General features: G+C 36.1%; 2 protein-coding genes and 1 long non-coding RNA gene across 3 annotated transcripts; all 3 read left to right on the plus strand.

Moving 5' to 3' along the window:
• Positions 1 to 205: 205 nt before the first annotated feature.
• On the plus strand, positions 206 to 4773 carry LOC139879011 (ATP-dependent 6-phosphofructokinase 7-like). The gene is made up of 12 exons (XM_071865400.1): positions 206 to 749; positions 1302 to 1348; positions 1432 to 1471; positions 1717 to 1779; positions 1898 to 2035; positions 2117 to 2275; positions 2362 to 2484; positions 2582 to 2711; positions 3047 to 3306; positions 3760 to 3808; positions 4090 to 4244; positions 4327 to 4773. The coding sequence occupies exons 1-12, from the start codon at positions 522 to 524 to the stop codon at positions 4522 to 4524; spliced, it is 1590 nt and encodes a 529-aa protein (XP_071721501.1). The 5' UTR covers positions 206 to 521; the 3' UTR covers positions 4525 to 4773.
• Positions 4774 to 12190: 7417 nt separating this feature from the next.
• Positions 12191 to 18805, plus strand: LOC139879027 (AP-4 complex subunit sigma-like). The gene is made up of 4 exons (XM_071865402.1): positions 12191 to 12440; positions 17955 to 18041; positions 18185 to 18253; positions 18380 to 18805. The coding sequence occupies exons 1-4, from the start codon at positions 12300 to 12302 to the stop codon at positions 18512 to 18514; spliced, it is 432 nt and encodes a 143-aa protein (XP_071721503.1). The 5' UTR covers positions 12191 to 12299; the 3' UTR covers positions 18515 to 18805.
• A 1170-nt stretch (positions 18806 to 19975) lies between these two features.
• Positions 19976 to 23659, plus strand: LOC139879043 (uncharacterized). The gene is made up of 4 exons (XR_011769902.1): positions 19976 to 20367; positions 21294 to 21392; positions 23009 to 23196; positions 23447 to 23659. It is a non-coding gene; the product is annotated as an uncharacterized lncRNA (long non-coding RNA).
• Positions 23660 to 25572: the final 1913 nt, after the last annotated feature.

The following is a 25572-nucleotide window of genomic DNA, read 5'->3' on the forward strand; positions in this document are numbered from 1 at the left end:
ATGGAGCAAGAACAAGAAATGACTTATGAAACACACATAAATTTATCACACTATTAATAAAAAGACTTTAAGGACTAAAGATAACAATTCCAAAAACACAAGGACTGTTTAAATAAATTATCACAAAATAAAAATCCAAAAAACTAGAAGCCCTCAACTGCCATTTCCATCTTCAATTTCTGTTAACTGCGACCTTCTTCCACAAGAAATTCCATAAACCGTTCCTTAATTATTCTTTTTCTTACAAAAATTAAATTAATATAATTTCCTTCTATAAAAACAACACCCCCCACATGCTTAATTACATCATGCAATTAATTCATTCAAAGTCAAACTTCTTAGATTTTGCAAAAAACCAAACTTAATAATAATCCAGTCTTTTTTGGTGTTCCATCTTCATCAAACTTCCACTTCATTTCTTATATACCCATGAAATTATTTATGTAAATTTATAATTTTTTTTTTCTGTTTAGCTAAATTCGAAAGTTTGTAGCTTTAATCTTTTCAAATTCTAATAATTTATGCATTCTATATCTAACAACAATTCTTCAATCAAGTTAAGCAGTGATAATACTAAGAACAATCGTAACCGGAATAAGCCTAAAGTTAAGTTAACGCCTCGAATTCCGATCATGGGTCCACCGCCGGCTTCGGCAAAGGCGTTATCTCAGCCGAAAGTTTTCACCGGCGACCATGGCTATGTTCTTGAAGATGTTCCTCATTTGATTGATTACATCCCCAATCTTCCAGTAAGTGATTTTTTATATACTTGTTGCTAATTATGCATTTATTTATGCTCTATATGATATGATAAAAGGGTAGCTATTGTAATTATTCGTTTTTGATTTTATGATTATTATATTATATAGTTATTAAATCAATAAATAATAAATAATTAATCTTGTTGTCTTGATTTATCAGGGATCAGGGAGGTGAGTTTGAAGACTAAAGTTAATTACTTGATTAATGATCATAGTTGCACTCTGTTATATACACTAAACTTAAACTATTAAGTAATAAAAAGTAATAACTAGAACTTAACTATGCTAGTTAAAATGCAAAAACAAAACTAAACTTAGTAATAATTCTATGATTTTTTTCCAACTTTTAGATGCATGCAACAACATTAAAAGTTCTGCAGTTAGCATACTTTTGTTATTAAGTTGATCCTTAGGCTTGTTTCTGCTAGAATCAAACTTTAAAATCGAGGGGATTTGTCCCGTTAGATGTATGCGCAAGGGTAAAATGGTTATATATAGTGTAACTTTCTGATACTAATGTGTTATTATGTTTTTTTGCAGACTTATCCTAATCCACTGCAAGATAATCCTGCATATGCGGTCGTTAAGTAAGTTGTCAATCAAAGTACTTTTAAAAAACTTGTGTGTCGGTTTCACGGGTATTAGACTTGATGTTCTCGTGTTTTTGCAGGCAATATTTTGTTGATATGGATGACACTGTTGCTCAAAAGGTTGGCTATTTTCTATTTTACAATAGATTTCGTACGATTCTTGAATGTTTACATTTTTATGTCTTAATCTATTAAAATATTTAAGTTTATCCCACAATAAAGGAGTTGGTTTCCCTTTAACACTTCACGAAATTTAGCGAAAGAACTTGTGAACCTTATGTAGATTTTTAAACATATGAATATCATTTGTTCAATTTCTTGTTTTATGTGATTGATATTTATAGAGCGTGTTTACTTTTTAAAAGGTTGTTGTTCATGCCGATAGTCCTAGAGGCACACATTTTCGACGTGCTGGACCGCGCCAAAAGGTAAGAATCTTTCACATAGCTTCAACAATAATTTTGAATATGAATCAGTAAGCTAACATATTCTCTAATCTTTTTGTTACATATTATATTACGTGATGCAATTTGTTTGTTACTTCAGGTGTACTTTAAGTCAGACGATGTTCACGCTTGTATCGTGACATGTGGCGGACTATGTCCCGGTCTCAACACTGTAATCCGGGAAATAGTTGCTAGTTTACATGATATGTACGGTGTTACAAGAATCGAAGGGATCGAAGTGAGTAAACGTTGGTTTCAGTCTTACTTACAATATGGGCGTTCTCTTATTTGTTATAAAAATTAATAATTTAATACGCAGGGAGGATACAGGGGGTTCTACTCTCGAAATACAATACCGTTAACACCGAAAGTGGTTAACGGTATACATAAACGCGGTGGCACCATAATCGGGACGTCACGAGGTGGCTATGATAACACTAAGATTGTCAACAGTATTGAAGATCGGGGAATCAATCAGGTTAGTTAACACATTAATTAAAAATATTAATTTTTTATTTTGCTTTGTGTGACATAAATTACATTTTATGGCTCTGTTTATATTAGGTATATATAATTGGAGGAGATGGAACACAAAAAGGGGCATCTGCTATTTATGAAGAAGTTAGAAGGCGGGGTCTTAAAGTGTCTGTTGTCGGGATACCAAAGACCATTGATAATGACATCCCGGTATTTGCTATAATTTTGTTGTCGGTTTTCGTCCTGTTAACTTTTTTCGTTATAAACTTCAGTTATTTAAACTTGTCATGTTCATCATGTTTTGCAGGTGATTGATAAATCATTTGGATTTGATACTGCTGTTGAGGAGGCTCAACGTGCTATTAATGCAGCACACGTTGAGTCTGAGAGTAACGAAAACTGTATCGGTCTTGTTAAGTTAATGGGACGAAATAGTGGTAAGTTTTAACGACATGCTGTCAGTTTCATCTTTCTTTAGGTGGATGTGGCAATATGGGTGGGCTGGGTCAGGTTGACAACTAAACATCTGCAGTCCATTTTTTTAATCTTTTTAATAAATAATTGATATAGTAATTATGATTACAAAAGCGAATATGACAATGTTTCATCTAACTCTATAAATAAAACAGAAATGATCACTAATTTTTTTAAAAAAAAAAAAAAAAAGGAAATTTACCCCAGGGTGTTAAATTATATTTCATCTGTCTAGACTCTTTTATTTAAAAAAATAATTTAAGTTCTTACATAATTTCCATATTAAACTGTCATGCAGGATTTATTGCAATGTATGCGACACTTGCGAGTCGAGATGTTGATTGTTGTTTGATTCCCGAGTCACCTTTCTATCTAGAAGGACCAGGGGGTCTTTTTGAATATATAGAAAAAAGAATAAAAGAGGAAGGGCATATGGTAATTGTTGTAGCTGAAGGTGCGGGCCAGGATCTTGTTGCCGAAAGCTTAACCAGCGACAAAGATGCCTCCGGTAACAAGCTTTTGAGCGATGTTGGCTTGTGGTTATCTCAAAAGATCAAGGTAAGAAACATGAGTACAAACACAGATGCATGAGTTACAAACCCAAAAATAATTATGAGTTGGGGTATCCCATTTCTTGTGTTTGGGGCTGAGGTTTAGGTCGTGAGTTCGAGCATCGCTCAACTCACCCTCTTAATTAATCTGCCTGAAATCTGCCTGAAATACAGAGCTCCAGATTAACGTCGAGGGGGTTTTTCTTCCGGATCCATTCAGGATTCAAACCCGATCCGCCTGCCCCTCGTGATGGTTTAAGGATCGGGTGTTGCAATGCGACTCGGGTTTCCTCCCAAAAGTGCGCGTGGCAAATGACCACGAAGGTGGTTAATAACTTAATACCCCTCTGGGGGTTGCCGACAACTTGCCTTTTAAAAAAAAATGATAATTAAGAGTTGGAATTCATGACCTTAATAGTCAATGAATGTTTAAAGAGTTATTCCGATTTCTTATATGCAGGATCATTTCAAAAAACAAACAGATATGGAGATCAACCTGAAATACATAGGTAACAAAGGGTATTTTTCTGTTTTTTTTAAGATGGTGTGTTTGGATCTAATCGTCAGATTTGCACGACTTTAAGTTGCAATAATCAGTTTTTAAATATCGGATACGCAAATTCTACTTCTTTAATCTCGTTTAAGAGTATACTAAAGTAAAAATATTTCAAACATTTGATTGATCATTACAAGTTAAAGGTAAACACATCCAAACATGGTTTTTACAGTCTAGTAATAGTTGTACAGTACAACTGTTTATAACAAGTTGTACGGTTCTCGTGGTTAACAGATCCTACATACATGATTCGAGCCGTTCCAAGCAACGCATCAGATAATGTTTACAGTACACTTCTTGCTCAAAGTGCTGTTCATGGAGCCATGGCTGGATACACCGGCTTCACCGTGGGCCCTGTCCATGGCAGAGAATGTTACTTACCATTTTATGTAAGTTAAATTTACAATTTTAACCTTTCCTGAAAAAGACACATGGGTCAAGTGTTAAGTTATTATACTTATATTATTGCAGAGAATAACAGAGAAGCAAAACAAGGTGGTGATAACTGATAGGATGTGGGCAAGAATGTTATCTTCAACAAACCAACCGAGTTTTTTGAATACTAAAGATATCATTGAGTCGATTATGGATGAAGCGCCACCAACTCAGTTACTTGATGACCAGGTGGCGGATAACGGTGTAGTAACCAAAGAAGCGACCGTTTGCTGATTTGTGTTGCTTAAATGCCGAATGCTGTTTGTTTGTTTTGTTTAAACCAGTTAATGGAGATGAATAAGCAAGTCTTGAATCACTCAAAAGTATATATTTATTAAATTTTATATGTAGATTATTATTTTAAGGTTGGCATAAGAGGGATGTCCACTAATGGTCTCTGGATGAGGAGATAACGTTGTTTCTTGTATAATTGTTTGGCAAGACTTGTACTTAAACAATAAAACAGCCTACTTTATTGTTTAAGTTTTTCGGCACCGTGTATAATGGTTTTAAGTTTTTTGATCCAAAACATGCTTTTATCTTATGGTTAACTATTTTGAAAAGACTGAATACTCGAGACCGAGTGGAAAAGTTGATGTGCTTAATCAAAATTTTAGATGTGCTTTGTGTGGGAAGGAAAAAGATATATTCAATTAGTCACTTATTTTTTTATGTGTGACTATAGTTTAAAAGTATGGAAGAACATGAAGGCAAGATTGATTTATGAGGGTTTCATGATCGATTACATGATATTGTGAGCAGCCTTGCACATTATCCTTATTCGAACAATATTTAGAATATAATCAACAGATTAATGCTTGCTGCTATTGTATATTGCATATGTCAATGAAGAAAGTTACAGATGTTTTAAACAAAGGAAAAGAACAGAAGAAGAATTAAGTAGAATTAAGTAGAGAAATCGTGAAGTATGTTCAATTCAAGTTGTTGACTTTAGAAGTCAAACGCTCAGATGATGTGCTAAAAGTGGCGAGAATCTGGAATTTAAAGTGGGCAGATATGCAATTCAAAATGGAATGAGGGTTTAGGTTTGGTTTGTTTTTGTATTGGTTGGGCTTTGTATTGTTGTTGGTTTTTGGGCTTGGGTACATCCAGCCCATGTATTGTAATTGTTTGAATCTAATATATTCTTACTTTTGCCGGAAACAAAAAATGTGTTGGGCTCTCTCCTCTTGGAATCTCGTCTCTGGTGATCTTATACTGATAATTATGTGTTTACCCTTCCGTTTAGTTCATAGAGTTACTATGTGTTTGGATTTCTATAGTCACGTACATATTAATATATTATGTAGATGTGCATGAGTTCCCTTCCTCATTGTTACAACCACTAAGTTGGTAGACCAACCCACTAAATTTAAGGCTCCATTCTAAGTTTCAACCCAAATCAAGGAAAATCACAAGAAGAATATAGAAGATCTCTAGATTTTTCTCTTTGGTTCATTCTTGGAATGATCTGAAAACTAGTATAAATGGGTTTAGTACTTTAGTACTTTGGTTCATTCTTGGAACAATGTCCATACATGAAACTTTTTAGTACTTACATCTTGACAATGTCCATACATGAAACTTTTTTAGTACTTACATCTTGGAACAATGTCCATACATGAAACTTTTTAGTTTGATGATTATAAGTGATTGTTTTGTTGTTTGAACGAAAACAGAAGAATGGAAGTGGGTTTCGGTTGTGGTGTTTGAACAGGAGATGTAAAAGAGAAAACCCAAATTGGGTTTGGGTTCTTGTAGCTATTCGAACCACAAAACAAAAACCATAACCCGATAGTTGTAATTGGTGAGTTGTCGATGTTGGATAGTCTTGGTCGACACAAGAGCAAAATAGGAGAGTTGTTCGGGTGAGTTTTCCTTGATCAAACAAGCATATAGATGGGTGAGGATGAAGATTGTACATAGATATTATTATTATCATATAGAGAGAAAGGAGTAGGAGTGAGGGTGAATAATATATGTATATATTATGTGTGTGCCCCCTTGTTTTGTCTGTACGAATGAGAAAATATATATTCTTACATTTGCTTTATGTCAATGAAAAGATAAGACAAACGTTTACTGTTAAATCATAACTCGTGAAGTTTATTTGTTGAGATTCTCATATCTATGTATTGTTTATTTTATTTATTTATTATTTGTTCAAGATACTTGGTAGATTTTGATTATGATTATATATAAATATATAGAATCCATGCAAGACATACTAAAAAGATTTGAAACAAGAAAAGTACTATATCATGGGGAGAACTATAAATGCGATTAGTTTTAATAGATTTTCAAGATTTAATTCTATTCTCCATAAAACGTCAGCTCATTTTTGTTTAATCTGATTACAAGTTCAGTGCTTTCATATTAGCATACTTTTATATATCGAACAGGACCCATAATTATAACAGGACGGTCCTGATCCTATATATATTGAATAATAATAATAATAATAATAATAATAATAATAATAATGTAACAAGCATGAGTTACATAATTAGCATATTACAACATTATTTATTACATAGTTAAATAACATGTAAGACAATTATATATAGAATATATTACATCATATACACATAAGTAATATGTATATATATTATATATTAATATGTTACAAGTTATTTTATACATATATATTTATATATATTTATATATATTTATTTACAACAGTTCGTGAATCGTCGGAACTGGTCGAGGTCAAATGCATCAATGTAAACAGTTCCAAAAATTTTGAGACTTAACATTATAGACTTTGCTTATCGTGCTGAAATCATATAAAGATCAAGTTTAAATTTGATCGGAAATTTCCGGGTCGTCACACATTCCCAAATGGTCGATTACCCCGAACATTGTGTGGGAATTGGAGTTTGAACCGGGCATATTTGGTGACCCGAAGTTGTAGAGATTACCAGAACCGGACTCATTTTGATCGGGATTTTGAGACATGGTTTTGAATTGGTAAATATAAAGTTAAAAGTGTAGAGATGAGAGAAATGAAAGTGTTTTGTGGTAAAAAAAAAATGGAATGGGGTGTGTTGTTTTTATAGAGGTTTTAAAAAATTATTATTTAAATTATTTAATTTATATCGAATCCGTATATCAACAGATATATTTGCCACCCAACTCGACCGTTGCTCCTCTACCAATCAAAACTCTCGATGCACTGGAACACGCTTCTGAGATGGGGTTACATTGCCGGACAAAAATGACCACCATAACGCCCCACTACGGTGCGATGGGGGCAAAAATAGGCTATCGCGCTGCGTTATTTACGCGATGCGCCGTTTAAAGATTTTCTCTCTCCGTACAAACTTAACGTTCACAAGAATCATATCACATCCAAATTTTTGCCTGTATATAACAATCCAATAGTAGAGAATTAATAGTCACCACCATCACCATCTTACTCGTAATATCCTAAGGATCCTAACCGAACTAGCCTTGCCGGTGTCGGAGCTACCACGCGCCGCCAGGAGCAACCGCCGGAGGTGGGTTTATTCCGACGAACTAACGGCGTGTGGAATATCACCGCCAACCTATCTTGCCAGGGACGGTTTTTTCGCAGAGGAATCAACTTCGTTTCTGTTCTACGGCTCCACTCGGTCCCGTCGGTCACCGCCGCTTACTACCGGAAATCAATTTTTCCGGCCGGTTACCTCTTTCCCTTTTTTGTGCTATCTGCTTTTCATGTTATGCTGTTGTTTCCGTTTACATATTAGATTGCTTTTTCTTCTATATCCTTATTATATCTACTATTATATCTATACGTATTTCTATATTTATACGGAGTATCTATTATATATATCCTATTCTACTGTTAACGTATGGTGGTATTTTACTGGTATATATTTTAATTTATTTCATTTGTGTATTACCTTTTTATTTTAGTCCATATTTACATAATAAAACTAAATATTAAATTAATATAGAAACATACTGCTTTATTTCCTCACTTCGTTTGTATCTTATTTGTGTTATTTTGGTACAACTGGTATTCCATATTTTTTTTTAGTGTACTTTTGGTTGTGCTGATTTTAGGTAGCATTTTTTTATTTTTTTTATTTTTTCACTTGTTGCGGTTTACTCGACTTGCATAGGGTAAGATAGACACTAGGCATTCTCATGGTTACTTGAGGTCATGTCCTTCTTGTTCAGGGGCGGGTAGGTCCATAGGGCTTAGAAGTGGAAATAGGTTAGCGAAACCGGTTAGGATTAGAGCAGGTAGTTGGAATGTGGGGACTCTGACCGGCAAACGGTATGAACTAGTGGAGACTTTACGCAAACGTAAAGTGGACATTTTGTGTGTCCAAGAGACTAGATGGAAGGGTCGAGGGGCGGCTAAGGTCAAGGACTACAAGTTGTGGTTCTCGGGATCGAGAGTAGCTAGAAACGGTGTTGGTATCATTATAGGCCCACCCTATAACAATAATGTCGTGGAGGTGGGTAGACGGAGTGATAGAATTATGTCGGTTACGTTAGTTATCCAGGAGGTGACCTACACGGTCATAAGCGCTTATGCACCTCATGCGGGCCTGGGAGCAGCTGAAAAGAGACTCTTTTGGGAATCGTTAGACGAGGTTGTGAGGAGGTGCCCCCCGGACCACCGTTTACTTATTGGTGGAGATCTAAATGGTCATATAGGAACAGATGTCGAGGGTTACCCGGGTGCCCACGGAGGCTTTGGGTATGGAGTAAGAAATGAAGAAGGGTTCTCTATTCTCGAATTTGCAGTTGCTCATGATCTGGTTGTGGTGAATTCATTTTTCAAGAAGACGGAAGCTCAATTAGCGACTTTTCACAGCGGGGGTCATAGCACCCAGATTGACTATTTGTTACTTCGCAAAGGGGATTTTAGGACATGTAGGGACTGTAAGGTCCTGAATGAATTGACATGCTCCTCCCAACACAGACTGGTGGTCATGGATCTGGTTACCCAGAGACGAGTCACCAAGAGTGTCAGATTCGTCCAACCTAAAATCCGGTGGAAGAAGCTGAGCGGTGAGAAGGCAGAGACTTTTAAAACTGCTGTTGTAGGAAGATTTGGTGCAGAAGTGGAAATGGGACCCCAGAATGATGCTGACCAGATGTGGAATTGTCTAGCGTCCACCATTAGAGAAGTAGCCAAGGAAGCCTTAGGTGTGGCACTAGGAACATCGAGAGGACATAAATCTGATAGAGAATCATGGTGGCTTAACGACGAGGTTCAAAGCAAAGTCGAGATCAAACAACTAAGGTTTAGGGAGCTCATCTCTTGTCAAGAGGGGACTCCGGTTAATAGACTTAGGGTTTTAGAGAGATATAAAGAAGCCAAAAGAGAAGCTAAGAAGGCTGTAGCTCGTGCAAAAGAAAAGGCATACGAAGATTTGTACATGAAACTAAACTCCAAAGAGGGAGCAAATGATATATATAGAATAGCCAAAGCTAGGGAGCGAAGGCGCAGGGATCTAGATAACATCAAGTTTATCAAAAATGAAGGTGGTCAAACCCTAGTAAAGGAAGACGAAATTAGGAAAAGATGGGAAGAGTATTTCTCATCTCTTTTCACTGGGGGAAGATCTCAGCGTTACGAAGAGTTGCTAGGCTCTGATAGAGATCAGTTCCGGAACAACATAGAGTGTGAGAGGATCAACGAAGAGGAAGTAAGATTGGCACTACGAAATATGGGGAGAAATAAAGCTGTGGGGCCAGACCAGATCCCTATTGAGGCGTGGCGGTGCCTTGAAGATGATGGTGTTAGGTGGTTGACTTGCCTTTTCAACAAGACGCTTCGAAGCTCTAAAATGCCTATGGAGTGGAGGGTGAGCGAGACTATCCCCATCTATAAGAACAAGGGGGACGCTCAAAGCTGCAGCAACTATAGAGGCATAAAACTACTTAGCCATACTATGAAGCTTTGGGAGAGAGTGATTGAGACTAGAATGCGAAGCGAAACAAATGTTTCGGAAAACCAATTTGGTTTCATGCCAGGGCGCTCGTCGATGGAGGCAATCCATATTATTAGGAACCTAATGGAGAAGTATAGAGAAAAACAAAAGAACTTGGAGATGGTTTTCTTAGACTTGGAAAAGGCCTATGATTGCGTTCCACGAAACTTGATTTGGAAGACCCTTAATGGTAGAAGTATCCCGAGTACATATATTAGTGTTATTAGGGATATGTACGATGGGGCGAAGTCTTGCGTTCGAACGCCGGTTGGAAGTACCGAAGTCTTCCCAATAGAAGTAGGCTTGCATCAAGGTTCGGCCCTCAGCCCTTTTCTTTTTGCTTTGATCCTTGATGAGCTTTCTCGAGGGATACAAGAGTGTATCCCTTGGTGCTTGATCTTTGCCGATGATATTGTGCTTGTGGCCGAATCTAAGGAGGAGCTTAATAGAAGACTGGAGCAATGGAGAGTGGCCTTAGAAAGTAATGGTTTACTAATTAGTAGACAAAAGACGGAATATCTTAGATGTGATTTTGATAGGATCATTGAACAAGAGGATGGAGTGAACATCTGCATTGGAGACCAGATCTTGCATCCGCAAACCTCGTTTAGATACCTAGGCTCGATGCTCCACAAATCGGGGAGGATCGATGAAGACGTGACACACCGTATTAAAGTAGGGTGGATGAAATGGAGGGCAGCGACTGGGGTCTTATGCGACAAGAAGATCCCTCTAAAGCTGAAAGGGAAATTTTACAAGGTGGCAATTAGACCTGCTATGCTATATGGATCAGAATGTTGGCCAATGACGAAGGCACAAGAGAGGAGGATGGAGGTGGCAGAGATGAGGATGCTGAGGTGGATATGCGGTAAAACAATGCTAGATATGATCCCAAATAGCGTTTTTAGGGAGAACCTGAAAGTCAGAAGCATCATCGACAAGCTAAGAGAAGAACGACTTCGATGGTTTGGACATGTGAAGAGGCGACCCCCTACTGCACCTGTTAGGAGAATCGAGGCACTGACGGTTGACGGAGTAAGGAGAAGGGGTAGACCTACTCGTAGGTGGGATGATAGAATTAAGCTCGACTTGAAGGAACTTTTATTGACCGAGGACATGACTTCTGATAGGCTTACGTGGAGGACTAGAATTAGAATAGACGAGTAGGTTGTTGTTTGTTTTGCGTTTGTGGGTCTGTGTGTTTGTGTGTTTACCTGGACCTCTTCTTGGTTTTGTGTATGTATGTATGTGCTTGTTCGTATGAGTTTGTTTGGTTGTAGGGTATGTATGTTTGCTTGTGTTGGTTTGTTTGCATGTTTATGTTTAGGGTTTGGGTTATGGTTGCTAGCATGTGATGTAGGTATGTTTTTGGGTATGCATGTTTATGTTTGTTGGTATGCGTGCTTTTTTGTTGGCCGTCATGTCTATGGTTGTATGCTCGTATGTTCTCGTATGTATGTATGCGTATGCAGGTATGTTGGTATGTAGTGTAGCATTTCCCGTCATCCCTTGAGCTTCGCACGGCAGTCTAAGGTACGTTCCCATATATATATATATATATATATATATATATATATATATATATATATATATATATATATATATATATATATATATATATATATTTATATTTTATGGCTCTACTAAGTGAGTCAACGGCAAGCATCGATTTATTGGCGACTTTACCGCCACTTAGAGCCTAAATTAAACCCCAGGCATGATGTAAAACCCATGAAGATTTGATCTCACCATTTTCATGGCGTCTCGTTTGTATCTTTTTTTTTTTTTTTTTTTTTTTTTTTACTTTCTGGCCGGAGGTCCCTGGAATATCTGACGAATATAGAGAGAAAGGAATTTCTCTACTCTCTCGGAGTGGAGAAATGATCGCTCTTTATTCTAGGATAGAGGAAGGATTGCATTCTAAAAACAAAAACCCCTCCGGCCCTACTAACTTGGTAATAAAAATACTAATATTAGATCGATTTAATGTTCTTTCAAAAACTTCTCCAAACAAAATCACAAATAAATAATACTTAGATCATACGTAGATTAGATCTTGAAGAAGGTTGCAGAATGGGGATCAGATTCATATTGATGGTAAACAAACAAGGGCAGACACGTCTTGCTCAATACTATGAATACCTAACCCTTGAAGAACGCCGTGCTCTCGAAGGTGAAATCGTTCGCAAATGTCTCGCTCGCAACGAACAACAGGTCTTCATTTTCTCCCTTTTCTGTATCTCAATCTCTATTATCTCGGTTTGCAATTGACTATCGCTATCTCGATTTTTCTAGCTTATACTGCGCATAATATTTGGGGATTTGGTGTGACATTAGGTTAATTGACTATACACTGCAATATGAATTTATGGTTTTTGAAATTCATTCAATCAGTTGTATAAATTGATGATCAATTAGGTTGATTCACAAACTTATATTGTACTGATCTTTAAATACATTAGGTTACGTTTCGAATGATGTATAAACACGTTTGGTCTATCTCTTGTAAAAATGGAATAGAATTCTGTTGAACTTTAGAATTTGATGGAATTTGAAAAATTACATTCGATTCGTTTTTAACCAAACAATCGATAGAAGTATGGAAAGCCGTGTCCAGGTCGAATTAAACCCATCATGTTCCGCTAACCAAACACACCATACGCTTTATTCGATGTTCGAATGCCCATTTTTCGAATGATTACTGTAACTTGAATGATGTTTAGCAGTATGAATAACTAAAGTTACAGATACAGATAGTGATTTTACATACAATCATACATCAACCTACTACTAAATCTTTATGTTATTGTTACTTTGACCCTCAATAATTTAAAATTAGATTCATCACAAGTTTTTTTTCCAGAATTTCAAGATGCATATCCAAACACAAACCTTCTCTTAGGATAACTCTTATATCTAAATTGTATACTCTCTGTATCTGTTGTATCGTATTATCCCTTTAGTATTTGTATTGTAATTTATGTACGACTCTGCAACCCTATAAGATGTATTGTTCTCATTAATGAAAAGCTTGGTTAACCTTTAAATCTCTATATGGTAACAGAGCAGGTTTAACAACTTTTACTCCTGTTTTTTGACTATCATCTGCCGTGTCTACGCATATCATACCAAACGATGTGGATCCAAAGAATCCGATCATCGTGGTCACCCTTACCAAGATAATAAACTCACCTCAATGATTTATACTTCCTGGAAACTTCAAATTCAAACCACACTAGATGGTTACGGTCTCTTTAAGTTTCTTGATGGGTCTCACCCGACACCACCGACTACCCTCATGACCGAGGGCACATCAACGCCTAACCCGGCTCATCAAACATGGGTATGCCAAGATCGCTTGCTTTTTGGTGCCCTTATTGGCACTCTTGATCAAACAAGTTGTCCAACTCGTTTCTCTTACCACTACCACCAAGGATTTATGGGACACTCTTGCCCATACCTTTGTTAGTTCATCGCGCGGACACATCAAACAACTTAAGATGCGTCTGAAGCAAACTACCAAAGGACCACAATCAATCATCCAATATATGCATGCCATAAAAACCTGCACCGATCAAATGGCACTTCTGGTTCACCGGTACAACCAGAGGATATCTCAGATTATGTACTCGAAGGCTTGGACGACTCCTACCAGAGTGTCATAGATGGTGTAAATGCGCGTGACACTGCCATTACATTTACTGAACTCCATGAGAAACTTATTAATAAGGAGCTCACCATCAAAGTTCAACAAATTACTAGCAATCTTCCTGCTACTGCCACCGAACATCCACGCGCACTAGTCAGTCTTCCTACAATCGACCACCCTCTTCGTCAACTAGCCAACAAAGACCACAGTCTAACCACAAGTAGACTTCATCCTTTACCGGAGCCAAGGTTGGAGAACTCGGACCGTGGGGAGATCTCGTTTGGACATTTTTGTTGAGATCTCGTTTGGACATTTTTGGGGAGATCTCGGCATCTTGGAAAGTTCTCGTGGAGATCTCGGGCGTTGACTTACGTTGACCTTTTAGTTTATTTAATTTCAAATAAGATATATAAATAAATATATGTATACATGTTTACGAGATTTACCAAGAAAATCCAGAAAATGAGCGAGGAAACCGAGAAATTACGAGATTTTACGAGAAAATTCGAGAAATGAGTGAGAAAATACGAAAAATCGTCCCTTTGACCAAGTTTGACCCTGTTGACTGAGAAATCTCGGGAGATGGACATCTCGTCTCGTCTGCCTTTTAAAAACGAGATCTCGGAGAGAAATAAGGAGATTTACAACACTCCGGGGCAAGACCATTCCTTGAAAAATGTCAATGGTGTCACGCAAAAGGTCACTCTTTGCAAAAGTGCTTTGTCTTTGCCGAAAGCCACCCTACGATTCAACCTCCATCATACGGAGCCAATACACCACAAGCCAACATTGCCACCGTGCACTCACCCACTCAATCGACCCATTGAATTCTAGATACCGGCGCCTCTCATCATGTGACTCAAGATCTTGCTAATCTATCCTTGCATCAACCGTATGATGGAACCGATGAGATTGTTATCGGAGATGGTAAGGGACTCCCAATCACGCACATTGGCTCTTCATCGATCTTTACTCCCTCGAAATCTCTGTCTATTTCTAATGTTCTACATGCACCCAATATGCATCGTGATATTCTTTCTGTTTGTCAACTATGTTTAGATAACTATTTGCTAATCTCCTTTACTTCTGACTTTTATGTTGTAAAGGATCAGTTGACAAGAACTACTCTAATCGAGGGTACCCCTAAACATGGCACATACCCACTGTCCGCTGTTGTTTCTTCCATTTGCGCCTACTCTTCAGTCCGAGCTACCAATAATGATTGACATCATCGCTTAGGTCATCCAGCTTTCGACATATGCAAGTCCATAGTTGCGTCATCAAATCTTAGTGTTTCCAATTCTTATCTTTTTAATTGTAATTCATGTCTATAGAAGTCATAAACTTCCATTTCACACTAACACTTTAATTTCGCAATTTCTTCTCGATCTTATTTATACAGATTCATGGACTTCTCCTGTTTATTCCTTTAATGGGTACAAGTATTACGTTATATTTCTTGATCATTTTACCCATTATATATGGTATTACCCCCTCAAAAAGAAATCGGACACCAAACCTATCTTTATTCGGTTTAAAGCTCTAGTCGAAAAACCTTCAATCGTCAAATCAGCACACTTTATTCTGACATTGCAGGGAAATGCTTAGCCCTTCTAGCACTAATGGGGTGTCGCACCTCACCTCTCCACTGCATACACCCGAACATAATGGGTTTGCGGAACAGCGTCATCGCCACATCATTGAAACAGGCTTATCTCTACTTTCCCATGCTAAGTTGCCAACAACGTTTTGGTCTTTAGCACTCACCACCGCTTCCTACCTCATTAATCGCTTACCCACTCGTACATTGTCCAATAAATCACCCTATGAATCTTTGTTTGGGTCCATTCCGAACTATCTTAAACTACGCAGTATCGGGTGCCTATGTTACCCATGGATTCGCCCCTGCACCTTCCACAAACTTGATTCACGATCTCTGCCATGCATATTCGTTGGGTACTCCTCTACTCAAAGTGCCTATCACTATTTAGAGTCCGCTACAAATAAGATTTACACATCCCGTCATGTCAAGTTTGTGGAAGCTGAGTTCCCGTATCCTTCTTTAACCGCAACATCATCTTCCAGCATATACCTACACCTGACACTTGGTGTCACTTTGAAGTTCCAATTATTCCTGCGCCCACAGCCACCACTGGTGACACCATGGAACCACCATCCTCCCCACAGCTGCACACTGATATGCACCCCACCAATGATGTGCCTCCCTCTAACCCCGCACCTCTTTCCGCCAGTACTGGTGCCCCCTCGACCATTGTCACCCGATCTCAACATCAAATCCTTAAGTCTAATCCCAATTCTGCCAACCTTACCTCTATTCAACATCACCACCTTGAACCTACGTCAGTCACCTACACATTAAATGATCCGTCATGGAAAGATGCAATGCTTGATGAACTATCTGCTCTTCACAAGTTGCAGACTTGGGATCTTGTTCCCTCTGATCAAGCGCGCAACCTTGTAAAATGTAAGTGGGTGTTCCGTATCAAATACAAACCGGATGGCTCTCTCGATCGTTATCGTGCACGTTTGTAGCCAAAGGTTTCCAACAACGTCCGGGTCTTGATTACACTGAAACATTCAGCCCTGTCATTAAGCCCGCTACCATTCGAACACCATTGTGCCTTGCTGTTACTCGTAATTGGTCTCTACGTCAGTTGGATATTAATAACGCGTCTCTAAATGGCACGCTTGAGGAAGAGGTTTACATGGCTCAACCTCCGGGTTTTGTTGATCCTTCTTTTCCAAATCATGTTTGCAAGCTTCGTTAGGCAATCTATGGCCTTAAGCAATCTCCACGAGCTTGGTATAATGAGCTCACTACCTTTCTTTTGGGCTATGGTTTTAAGAGATGGGTTGCAGATGCGCCGCTATTCATAAATAACTCACGGGCTGCCCCCATCTATTTTATTGTTTATGTTGACGACATCGTTCTTACAAGCCCCGATACTGGTCTTCTTGAAGATTTTATTCAGTGCCTCTCTTTCACATTTGCTTTGAAGGATCTCGGTGCACCGTCGTATTTCTTAGAGGTCGAAGTGCTTCCATCTGCACAGGGTCAAAGAAGTGACCAATGGCCACTCACTGTTTGTTACACCTTCATTCTGGTTCACTTATTACAAATCCCACGGAGTATCGAGCACTAGTAGGTAGCTTGCAATATCTAACCCTTACTAGACCCGATGTGGCCTTTGCAGTTAACAGGTTGTCTCAGTTCATGCATGCTCCCAGAAGTGACCAATGGACCTGCACTCAAACGTGTGCTTTGGTATCTTGCAGGAACAATTGATCATGGAATTACTCTGAGTCGTGACTCTCCACTAGATCATCATGCCCATTCTGATACAATCCTATTAGCTGGAGTTCCAAGAAACAAAGGTTTGTATCTCAGTCCTCTACACAAGCCGAGTATTAATCTGTCGCTGCTACTACTTCAGAGATTTTATGGATCACTAATCTTTTGCAAGAAATGGGTGTCTCCTCTACATCTCTACCGGTTATCTATTGTGACAATCTTGGAGCCACGCTTCTTAGTGCTAATCCTGTTTTTCACTCGCGTATGAAGCATTTAGCTTAAACGTACCACTTTAGCCGAGAGCAAGTTCAGCTAGGAACTGTACGGGTAACTCATGTTCACTCGAATGATCAGCTTGCTGATCCCCTCACCAAGCCGCTATCTCGTGCTGCGTTTGCTTTGCTTCTGTCCAAGATTGGACTAGTTTCCCGGTCGTCCATCCCGCATGATAAGGTTTAAAGATAATGAAAGGATTAGGATAATTAGGATAACTATTATATTAAAATTGTATACTCTCCGTAGCTGTTGCTATATGTTATATCGTAGGTATAGTTATCCATTTAGTATTTGTATTGTAATTTATGTACGACTATAAGATGTATTTTTCTCATTAATGAAAAGCTTGGTTACCTTAAACCTCTATACGATGTACTTTGCATCTCTTTCTCACTTGCATTGATTTCCCAGGTTAAATTGCTGTATTACTTTAGTTTCAATGTTTTATGCTATGCTGATGACTTATCTTTTTTCACTTGCTTGACAACAGTGTTCATTCGTCGAGCATCGGAACTACAAAATTGTGTATAGACGTTATGCCTCTTTGTTCTTTCTGGTTGGTGTTGACAATGAAGAAGTAAGTCATGTCATCTCTTTATGCAACATTCAAAACGAATATGTAACAATAAATTCTGCAGTCTTGGTATGGACCTTTTATAGATTTTGTTATCAAAATATATATGTGCACTAACGATTTGGATTTTAATTTGTTTTCGGCAGAATGAGTTGGCGATATTGGAATTCATACATCTCTTGGTTGAAACTATGGACCGGCATTTTGGCAATGTGGTAAGTCATAATATGTGCCCTCACAATATCATCACTGCCCATGCAAGTTTATTTTGTAATAGATAAGAGTTGAAGTATAATCATGCATATTGTCATTCTAATGGTTACAAATTTTGGTATTTGAAGTGTGAGTTGGACATAATGTTTCACTTGGAGAAAGCTCATTTTATGCTAGAGGAGATGGTGATGAATGGTTGTATTGTTGAAACAAGCAAGACTAATATACTGGCACCCATACAACTCATTGATAAAGCATCTTGATTATTGTTTCATGCAATCATCTTTGTTGTAATGACATTAATTAACTGGTCCATATTTTACTATGTTGATTGTTTAATCTTTGTTATTGAGTTAAAAGATAATAATTTGGTTATGTTATTGGTTTGGACTTGTGAACATCCACTCATATAATGATTTAAAGAATCTGTTTAAGTTTTTGCATAGGTTTGACCAGGATATCATATGTGGATGGGAAAAATTAGGGTAAATGATATCATGTTGATTGGACATTTTTATTAGTTAAATAAAGGATTGGGAATACCTTCATTAAAGGTTAAATTCAAACTTGAAATACTAGCTATTTTAACCTTCAATTTCGAGTTGGCACTCACATTTTTAAAAATTTTCTGCTAAAACCCACTCATGTTGTTTGAAATTTGCAGTGGTTGCAGTTTGTGTAGCGGTGGTTACATGTGCTAGTGGTGATTACCGGTGGGTCGTTGTGCTTCTAGGTGGTCGCAGTTGAGGTTAGTGGTGGGATTTGGGGAAAGGATTCTATATATATAAAGGGGCTTTATGCTATTAACAAGCTATTTACGACTGACCCGACCCGTTAACAACCTTGCTTGCGATCTCGTTCACAACCTTAAAAGAAAGTCTAAAAATAATGATTACATACATGATTAACGATAATCCTTACGACTATTGTTAACACATATAAGATAAATGTATAATCAAGTAACCACTGTCACAAAATTAATTACTAACCTCTACATACAATTAATTTAACCGTAACCTCTACATACAAATTTAACCGTGTTAACGGTAACTCTAAAAGCTATCGTTGTAAAAATTCATATAATCTAATTTTTATTAGATTATTACGTGGCGTATCTATTTTTCTTTTTATATTGAAGTTCTTTAATAGGAACAAAAGAATTTGAGGCTATTAACTGGAAAACAAAACAAAAAAAAAATCAGCTGAAGTGTCTGCTAGCTTGAAAAAACTACAACACAACACAGATTTATTATGACGTGTGAGAATATGACCAATAAGATGTTCGCATTAATCCTTAAATTATTAAATAGTTAAGGTTTTCTAATTAAACTAATTAAATAGTATTGTACAGTATTTCATAAAGAAAAATTGGCCAACTAAAAGGTATCAGCAGCCATCAGTTAGGTTGTCCACACTTAACATAAAAATAAACACCTTTGTGTAAAGAAATTAAGGCAGGTTTAAGACACCATTTGTTTAATTTGACGTTTTACTAATACTTTATTTTTGATATAAATAAATATAAATCCTGAATTAGTTTAATACTCCCTCCGTCCCACTAAGTGTCTACATTTGATTTTCAAAGTCTTTCTTTGTCAACTTTGAAAATAAATATGTTCATCAAATATTATACAATATATTAAATCCCGTAAATCACCTCCTAATCCTATTGGCTAAAGCCCCTAAAAACACTGTCATACAATATACTAAATCCCGTAAATCACCTCCTAATCCTATTGGCTAAAGCCCCTAAAAACACTGTCATACTGTTTGCGTTACTGTTACACTGTTTACGTTCCTGTTCTACTGTCTAACCCTAATTAAACACCGCTCATTTCTTCTTGCCTCATTTCTTCTTCCCTCACTCTTCTTTCAAACGCACCACCATCGACCACCCCATCACCGCCATCACCACCAAACGACACCAAACACACCACAAACGACCACCCCATCACCGCCATCACCACCGCTCCACACCGTCGATTACTCATCGTTACGAACCCCACTAGCAGGAATCATTTGCGTGAATTCTCGGCTACATCGGTTGCTTTCGCTGGCCGAAATCAGTTGTCGCCTTCACCCTGGAATCACAAACTAAAGGAGAGAGGAGATTCAGGTATGTTTCTTCTTCTTTCTTTCTTTTTTTTTTTTTTTTTTTTTTTTTTTTTTTTTGTGGAATTTGGAGGTAGATTTTAGGGTTTCTGTTTTGATTTTCGACTTGGGTTAACTTTTCTGTTCTTTTTTTTTTTTTAAAAATTTTCTTTCGATTTTTAGTTATTGAAGGTAGCATAAATTGCTAAAACCCCTTGCTCATATTGCTGGTTATGTGGTGGCTGTGCAACAGCTATAGTGCAAGCATATTTTTATGCATTACAACTGTTTGTTAATATGTTTCAACGAACAAAGTAGAACCTCTAATTACCTTCTCAGAGTTATTTGCTTTCAGTTTTAATTTCGGTTTGTATGCATACAGATGGTGCCATACTCAGTATTAACAAATTTAGTTAGATTTATCTATGTTGGACTTAGTTGGCTTGACTTTCACAAGTTAATAAGTGAGTTCTCTTTTGAAACGAAATAATTATTTGATAATTGCAGTACCTTTGAGGTATGATTTACCTACATGTAATAGCACTTCTAATTTTTTATACTCTATGGTTGAGTGTTTCAATAAGTTAAGTGCAAAAAGAGGTTAAGATTGATGCAAATGATTCATGTATCAAATTGGGTTGTTTCACATAGTACCTTTGATTTGTTTCTTCAATTACTTAACATTCGAATCTCATATTCTTTTGTGTTGGGTCAAATCCATGTACCAAAAGAAAACATACACATGCATAGTCGTGAAAATGAATGAAAAGATCTTTGATGAAATGTTTGATACACTGTTTGCTTTATGTATATATCATTTGGTTGGTTTTAGCCTTTTTATAGGTTGATAACTTCTGTTGGTTTTGGTATATCATGTTGTATATGTATTTGAAGGTGTTCATTAAACTATTGATATATATTTGTTGACAATATATATCGTTGTACTTGCAGTGGGTACTTATGGACTTATTTTTTCTCATTCTTCTGCTGGTATCACACATTCTCGCAATCAGTTGCCATGTCAACCTTCTATTCTACATGAGTCTAAAGGTATTTAGTTACACGTTTATATCTTTTGTGACTAATCTTCATTTTCTGTTTACTAGATCATATAGTATTTTGTTTATGTAATTAGGAATCTTGATATAATAAAATATAAAAGTGTAACTAAATATATTTAGACTAATGTTTTTCGCTGATTGTCTTATGAATTTCTTATCGATTGCCTGAAAAGTTTGTTACCCAAGAAAGAACAAAACCTTACTTATAGGAATGGTTAAAACACGTCCACCATGTCGTGTTAAGTGTATTGGCATGTTTTGGTATTTTGAAAAGGAGTCTTGAACTTATTTTAGTTGAGGTTGGAAATTATAATTCGTTTGGGTCATAATTGTCCATTTCGACCCGTTTACGTTATTTATGCAAATTTGAAATTGTCTACAGGTTTATAATGTTATTTTAAACTTTTGGAGTGATTTTGGGTCACATAGATATATTTGATAAGAGTTTGGGTCGCCAACCATTTTTGGTGTCATTTTGGGTAAAAGTGTTAAAATGACTCTTGGCCTTACTTTGCGGGTCCGTAACTTGAAAATGGTTGAGTTTGGATGATAAGTATTAATAATGATAGAAAGTATTCCCGACATTCTTTAAAATGGTATATAATATGTTTGGTGTTGTCGAGTGTTAACGTGTTTTATACGAGCGTCAAAATGAAGGGTTTGCAGCTGCTGCTGGGTTGCTGTTGTGCAGCAACAGCAACATGTGTTCTAAAAATTTATTATGGGCCTGTTTTTAGAAGACCATTCTACATGAGTCTGAAGGTATTTAGTTACACTTGACATTGATTACAAGACTTCGGCTAAAATCAAGTAAGTTATTATGATTGAATGAAAAATTTGAATTTGATGTCTATGTAACATGTTTGTCATAACTGGGCTGGTCACATAATTCGTGAGTTTGTTGGTTCTTATACATAAAGTGAGTCTCTTTAGAGCGGGTTAGATTTTACTTAACATATTGGTGTGTAGAACATGACTGATCAATATAAAATGTTATAACCAAAACTTTCATAATCTTTCACCTAATATTCTTCTACCCAAAAATCCAAAATGGCCATATATAGATTTCCATTTTGCTGTCATTGCATATATAATGTGTATAAATGTTCTGTCTGAGTTCAGCCCGCTTATAAAGGGGATTGAATCCCTGAAAACTACAAAAGTAAATGCAAGTTGAAAAATGGGCGAGTCACGTGTTTGGTAATTGGTCAAATTGGGTTTGAGCTTGGTTGACTAAAAACATACATTTCTTTCAAATCTAAAATATATAAAAATTAAATTTTAAATAGTTTGCTTATGAAGTGTTATCATAGTAAACATCTCTATTTCATGAATCATGTAAACGACTTTCAAGACGTTTGACCCATTTGACCCAATTCTTTATAAACATGTCATAGTCAGAGTGGACCATCCATTTTGAAACATGTTGAAATAATATAATCAGTGCATTATGGTTATGTTAGAACATCAAAAGCTAAAGTTTTCCGAATTCAAAGAATTTGAATGAAAACAATAGTGTTTTCCAAATTCAGTGTACCCAATATTTGTAATTTCTAATTTTAGCTACAATAGAGTTTAAGACTTTATAGTATGTTCATTTCACAGGTACTTATTTTCCTTTCAGTTAACATGAGATGCAGCACTTGCGTACTTTTGACAAAGTTGAATGATTTCGCTACTCATGGACAGTTTCATATACCGCACAATCAAAAATGCCAAACCCTCGCTGCAGCAAAGCCATATTTGATGCTTTCTTTGTGGTTTGGATATTGATCAACATGGCAACTGGTCATGTAAGAATATATCTGTAATTTTTATTGTTTATGATTATTAAGGTTGAAAATCTTTTATTTATACTATGTTGGATTAGTTGTTTTCTTATAGTAGTTGAATCAGGAGTCAAATATATGCTGCTGTTTTATGTTCATCATTTTCATTTGCAGATACAAATGTTGTGTTGTTTCTATTATGTCATTTTATCTTCCTTGAAAAACCATAGTTTTGTTACAAATTTTATAACTATTCATAATTTCTGCTCTGTAGGTGTTTTCACATTATTATCGGGACATTGGTGATCGTGAGGCACATCAGAACTTTCTATGTAGTCTTCATAACTCTATGTCTAGAACTTCCGTATGTTAAACAGAAACTATAGTCTATATTGTCTGTATTAAAATCTATATGCATTCACCTATGCAAAACAACACAAACAAAAATCATTTATCCACTAGCGCAGCAACGCGCGGCCCTCTACACTAGTTATATAACACATTTACGGTCAAAGTTAATATGAAAAGATTTAAAAAGTCAAATATGGACATTTATAGTGGGACGAAAGGAGTAAAACATAACAGTCACACTTGTAATATTGTTCTATTCGATTCAATAGTTTATTAAATCATTAGAATATCCAAAATGCCGATTTAACGTGGCATAAGAATATAATTATAATAATTTGTAATATATAGAAAAGACCGAACCGAAATATCATTGGATGATGAATAGGTAAGTTTTGCTAATTGTTATTGTTCTTAAATAGTTGATTTGTATATTTGTGTTGATAGGTATTTTGATATATATTCTTATTAATAATATATTATTACCTTTTATTTTTTGGGTAAAAATATTCTTATTATTTTGTTACGAGTATATATTTACAACATCGTTTCCTTCTGTAGTTCTATAGTGGGCACGAGCCACGAAGTGAATAATTATGTGAATGTGAGCACAATTTTAATTAACAGTGCTATTTTATTTTGTGTGGGTAGGTGAATGGTTAGGTAGATATATGAGGAGTTAGGTTAGATATATAGGTTGATATGCATATATATAAAGAATTAGATTAAATAATACCATATGTTATTATTATTATATATTATATTTGATAGGTAGGTATGCATATGCATATGCATATGCAGTGGGAAAGATGCAGGAAAGTGTGGAACATCATGTTATTCATGTGATCATGGACAACTTCATATATAATTGAATGCCTGCATCATTTCAATATATTATTACTCCGTATTATATATAAGGACCTGTTCTTATAGTATTATATTTGATTTTTCAATAAATTGGTTAACATATTGCCCTTTACATGTGTATTTATTAAAAAACTGAAAGATAAAAATCGTCAGTAGAATATAATGTTGAGGATTGGTTAAGAGCACGTATCTTCTGTAAAGATTGTTACATTTTAATCCGGTACTAGTGGCGACTCTACTAACAAGGCTACTAATAAGCCGTGTGTCTCGAGACACCACTAGTGTAAAATTTTTAGTAGAAAATATTTTTTAAGTTGTATAGGACACCAATAAATTTAACTGCATGACCCCATATATTCTTTAAATTTATAGTTTTTTTATTTGTATTGGACATCACTGAACTTATCTACTAGGACTCCATATGTTTTTCGAATTTGTAGTTTTTTTAAAAGTAAACTACCACTAAATAACATTAAAATATAATTAGTCTTGAAAAAAATTCGGGATCCCATTATGTTATAATCCTGGAATCACCACCGTTATACGCAGTATATAAAATATATAGGTTACTTTGATTACAATTACAATCATAATAACATTATTAAAGTATATTCAGCTAGCTTTTTCATTGACCTAAAGTTTATTTCAATATGTATTTGTATTGTTTTCTATTATTATATAATAATAACAGGGATAAAAGAAAAAGATTATAACGTACAAACAAACAAACTGCACTAAAAGTATAATAAAATGAATATAATAATTATGAATTAATTATTAAATTAAAAGTAACAAAGAAAGCAAAGTGTCTAGAATTATGGGCAGTTAACGTCACAAACTCTCAATTTCTAGTCCGCTAACATACATAACACAAAATTACGGTATTAACTAGTAGACAAAAATGATGAATAGTACCAGAAGTATTTTTGTCATTTTTTTTTATTAACTTTCACTTTGCCAAAAAAAACCCCACACTTTGTTCAAACATTAAAACCGACCCCCCCAAACAGGGGGGTAAAGTGCCAAATCAACACTTTCATAAAAAATCTTAAATAAACTCCACCCAAATATTCAATAGGTCATATCTTCTCGCTTGCAACGAGTTAAATTTTTCCGGCATCATCGTTAAACTCGAAATAATTTTACGAACACAACGTCACTAACTATACGCAAAACGGATTCTTT

The sequence above is a fragment of the Rutidosis leptorrhynchoides genome, chromosome 1, assembly GCF_046630445.1.
Source record: "Rutidosis leptorrhynchoides isolate AG116_Rl617_1_P2 chromosome 1, CSIRO_AGI_Rlap_v1, whole genome shotgun sequence".
Classification (NCBI taxonomy): domain Eukaryota; kingdom Viridiplantae; phylum Streptophyta; class Magnoliopsida; order Asterales; family Asteraceae; genus Rutidosis; species Rutidosis leptorrhynchoides.

Bases quoted from the DNA above. Each gene is read 5' to 3' on its own strand.
- LOC139879011 (XM_071865400.1), top strand. From the start codon at position 522: ATGCATTCTATATCTAACAACAATTCTTCAATCAAGTTAAGCAGTGAT. The intron at 1,472-1,716 runs GTTGGCTATTTT...ACTTTTTAAAAG, and splicing joins ATGACACTGTTGCTCAAAAG to GTTGTTGTTCATGCCGATAG. The intron at 2,276-2,361 runs GTTAGTTAACAC...TGTTTATATTAG, and splicing joins AAGATCGGGGAATCAATCAG to GTATATATAATTGGAGGAGA.
- LOC139879027 (XM_071865402.1), top strand. From the start codon at position 12,300: ATGGGGATCAGATTCATATTGATGGTAAACAAACAAGGGCAGACACGT. The intron at 18,042-18,184 runs GTAAGTCATGTC...TGTTTTCGGCAG, and splicing joins TTGGTGTTGACAATGAAGAA to AATGAGTTGGCGATATTGGA. The intron at 18,254-18,379 runs GTAAGTCATAAT...TGGTATTTGAAG, and splicing joins ACCGGCATTTTGGCAATGTG to TGTGAGTTGGACATAATGTT.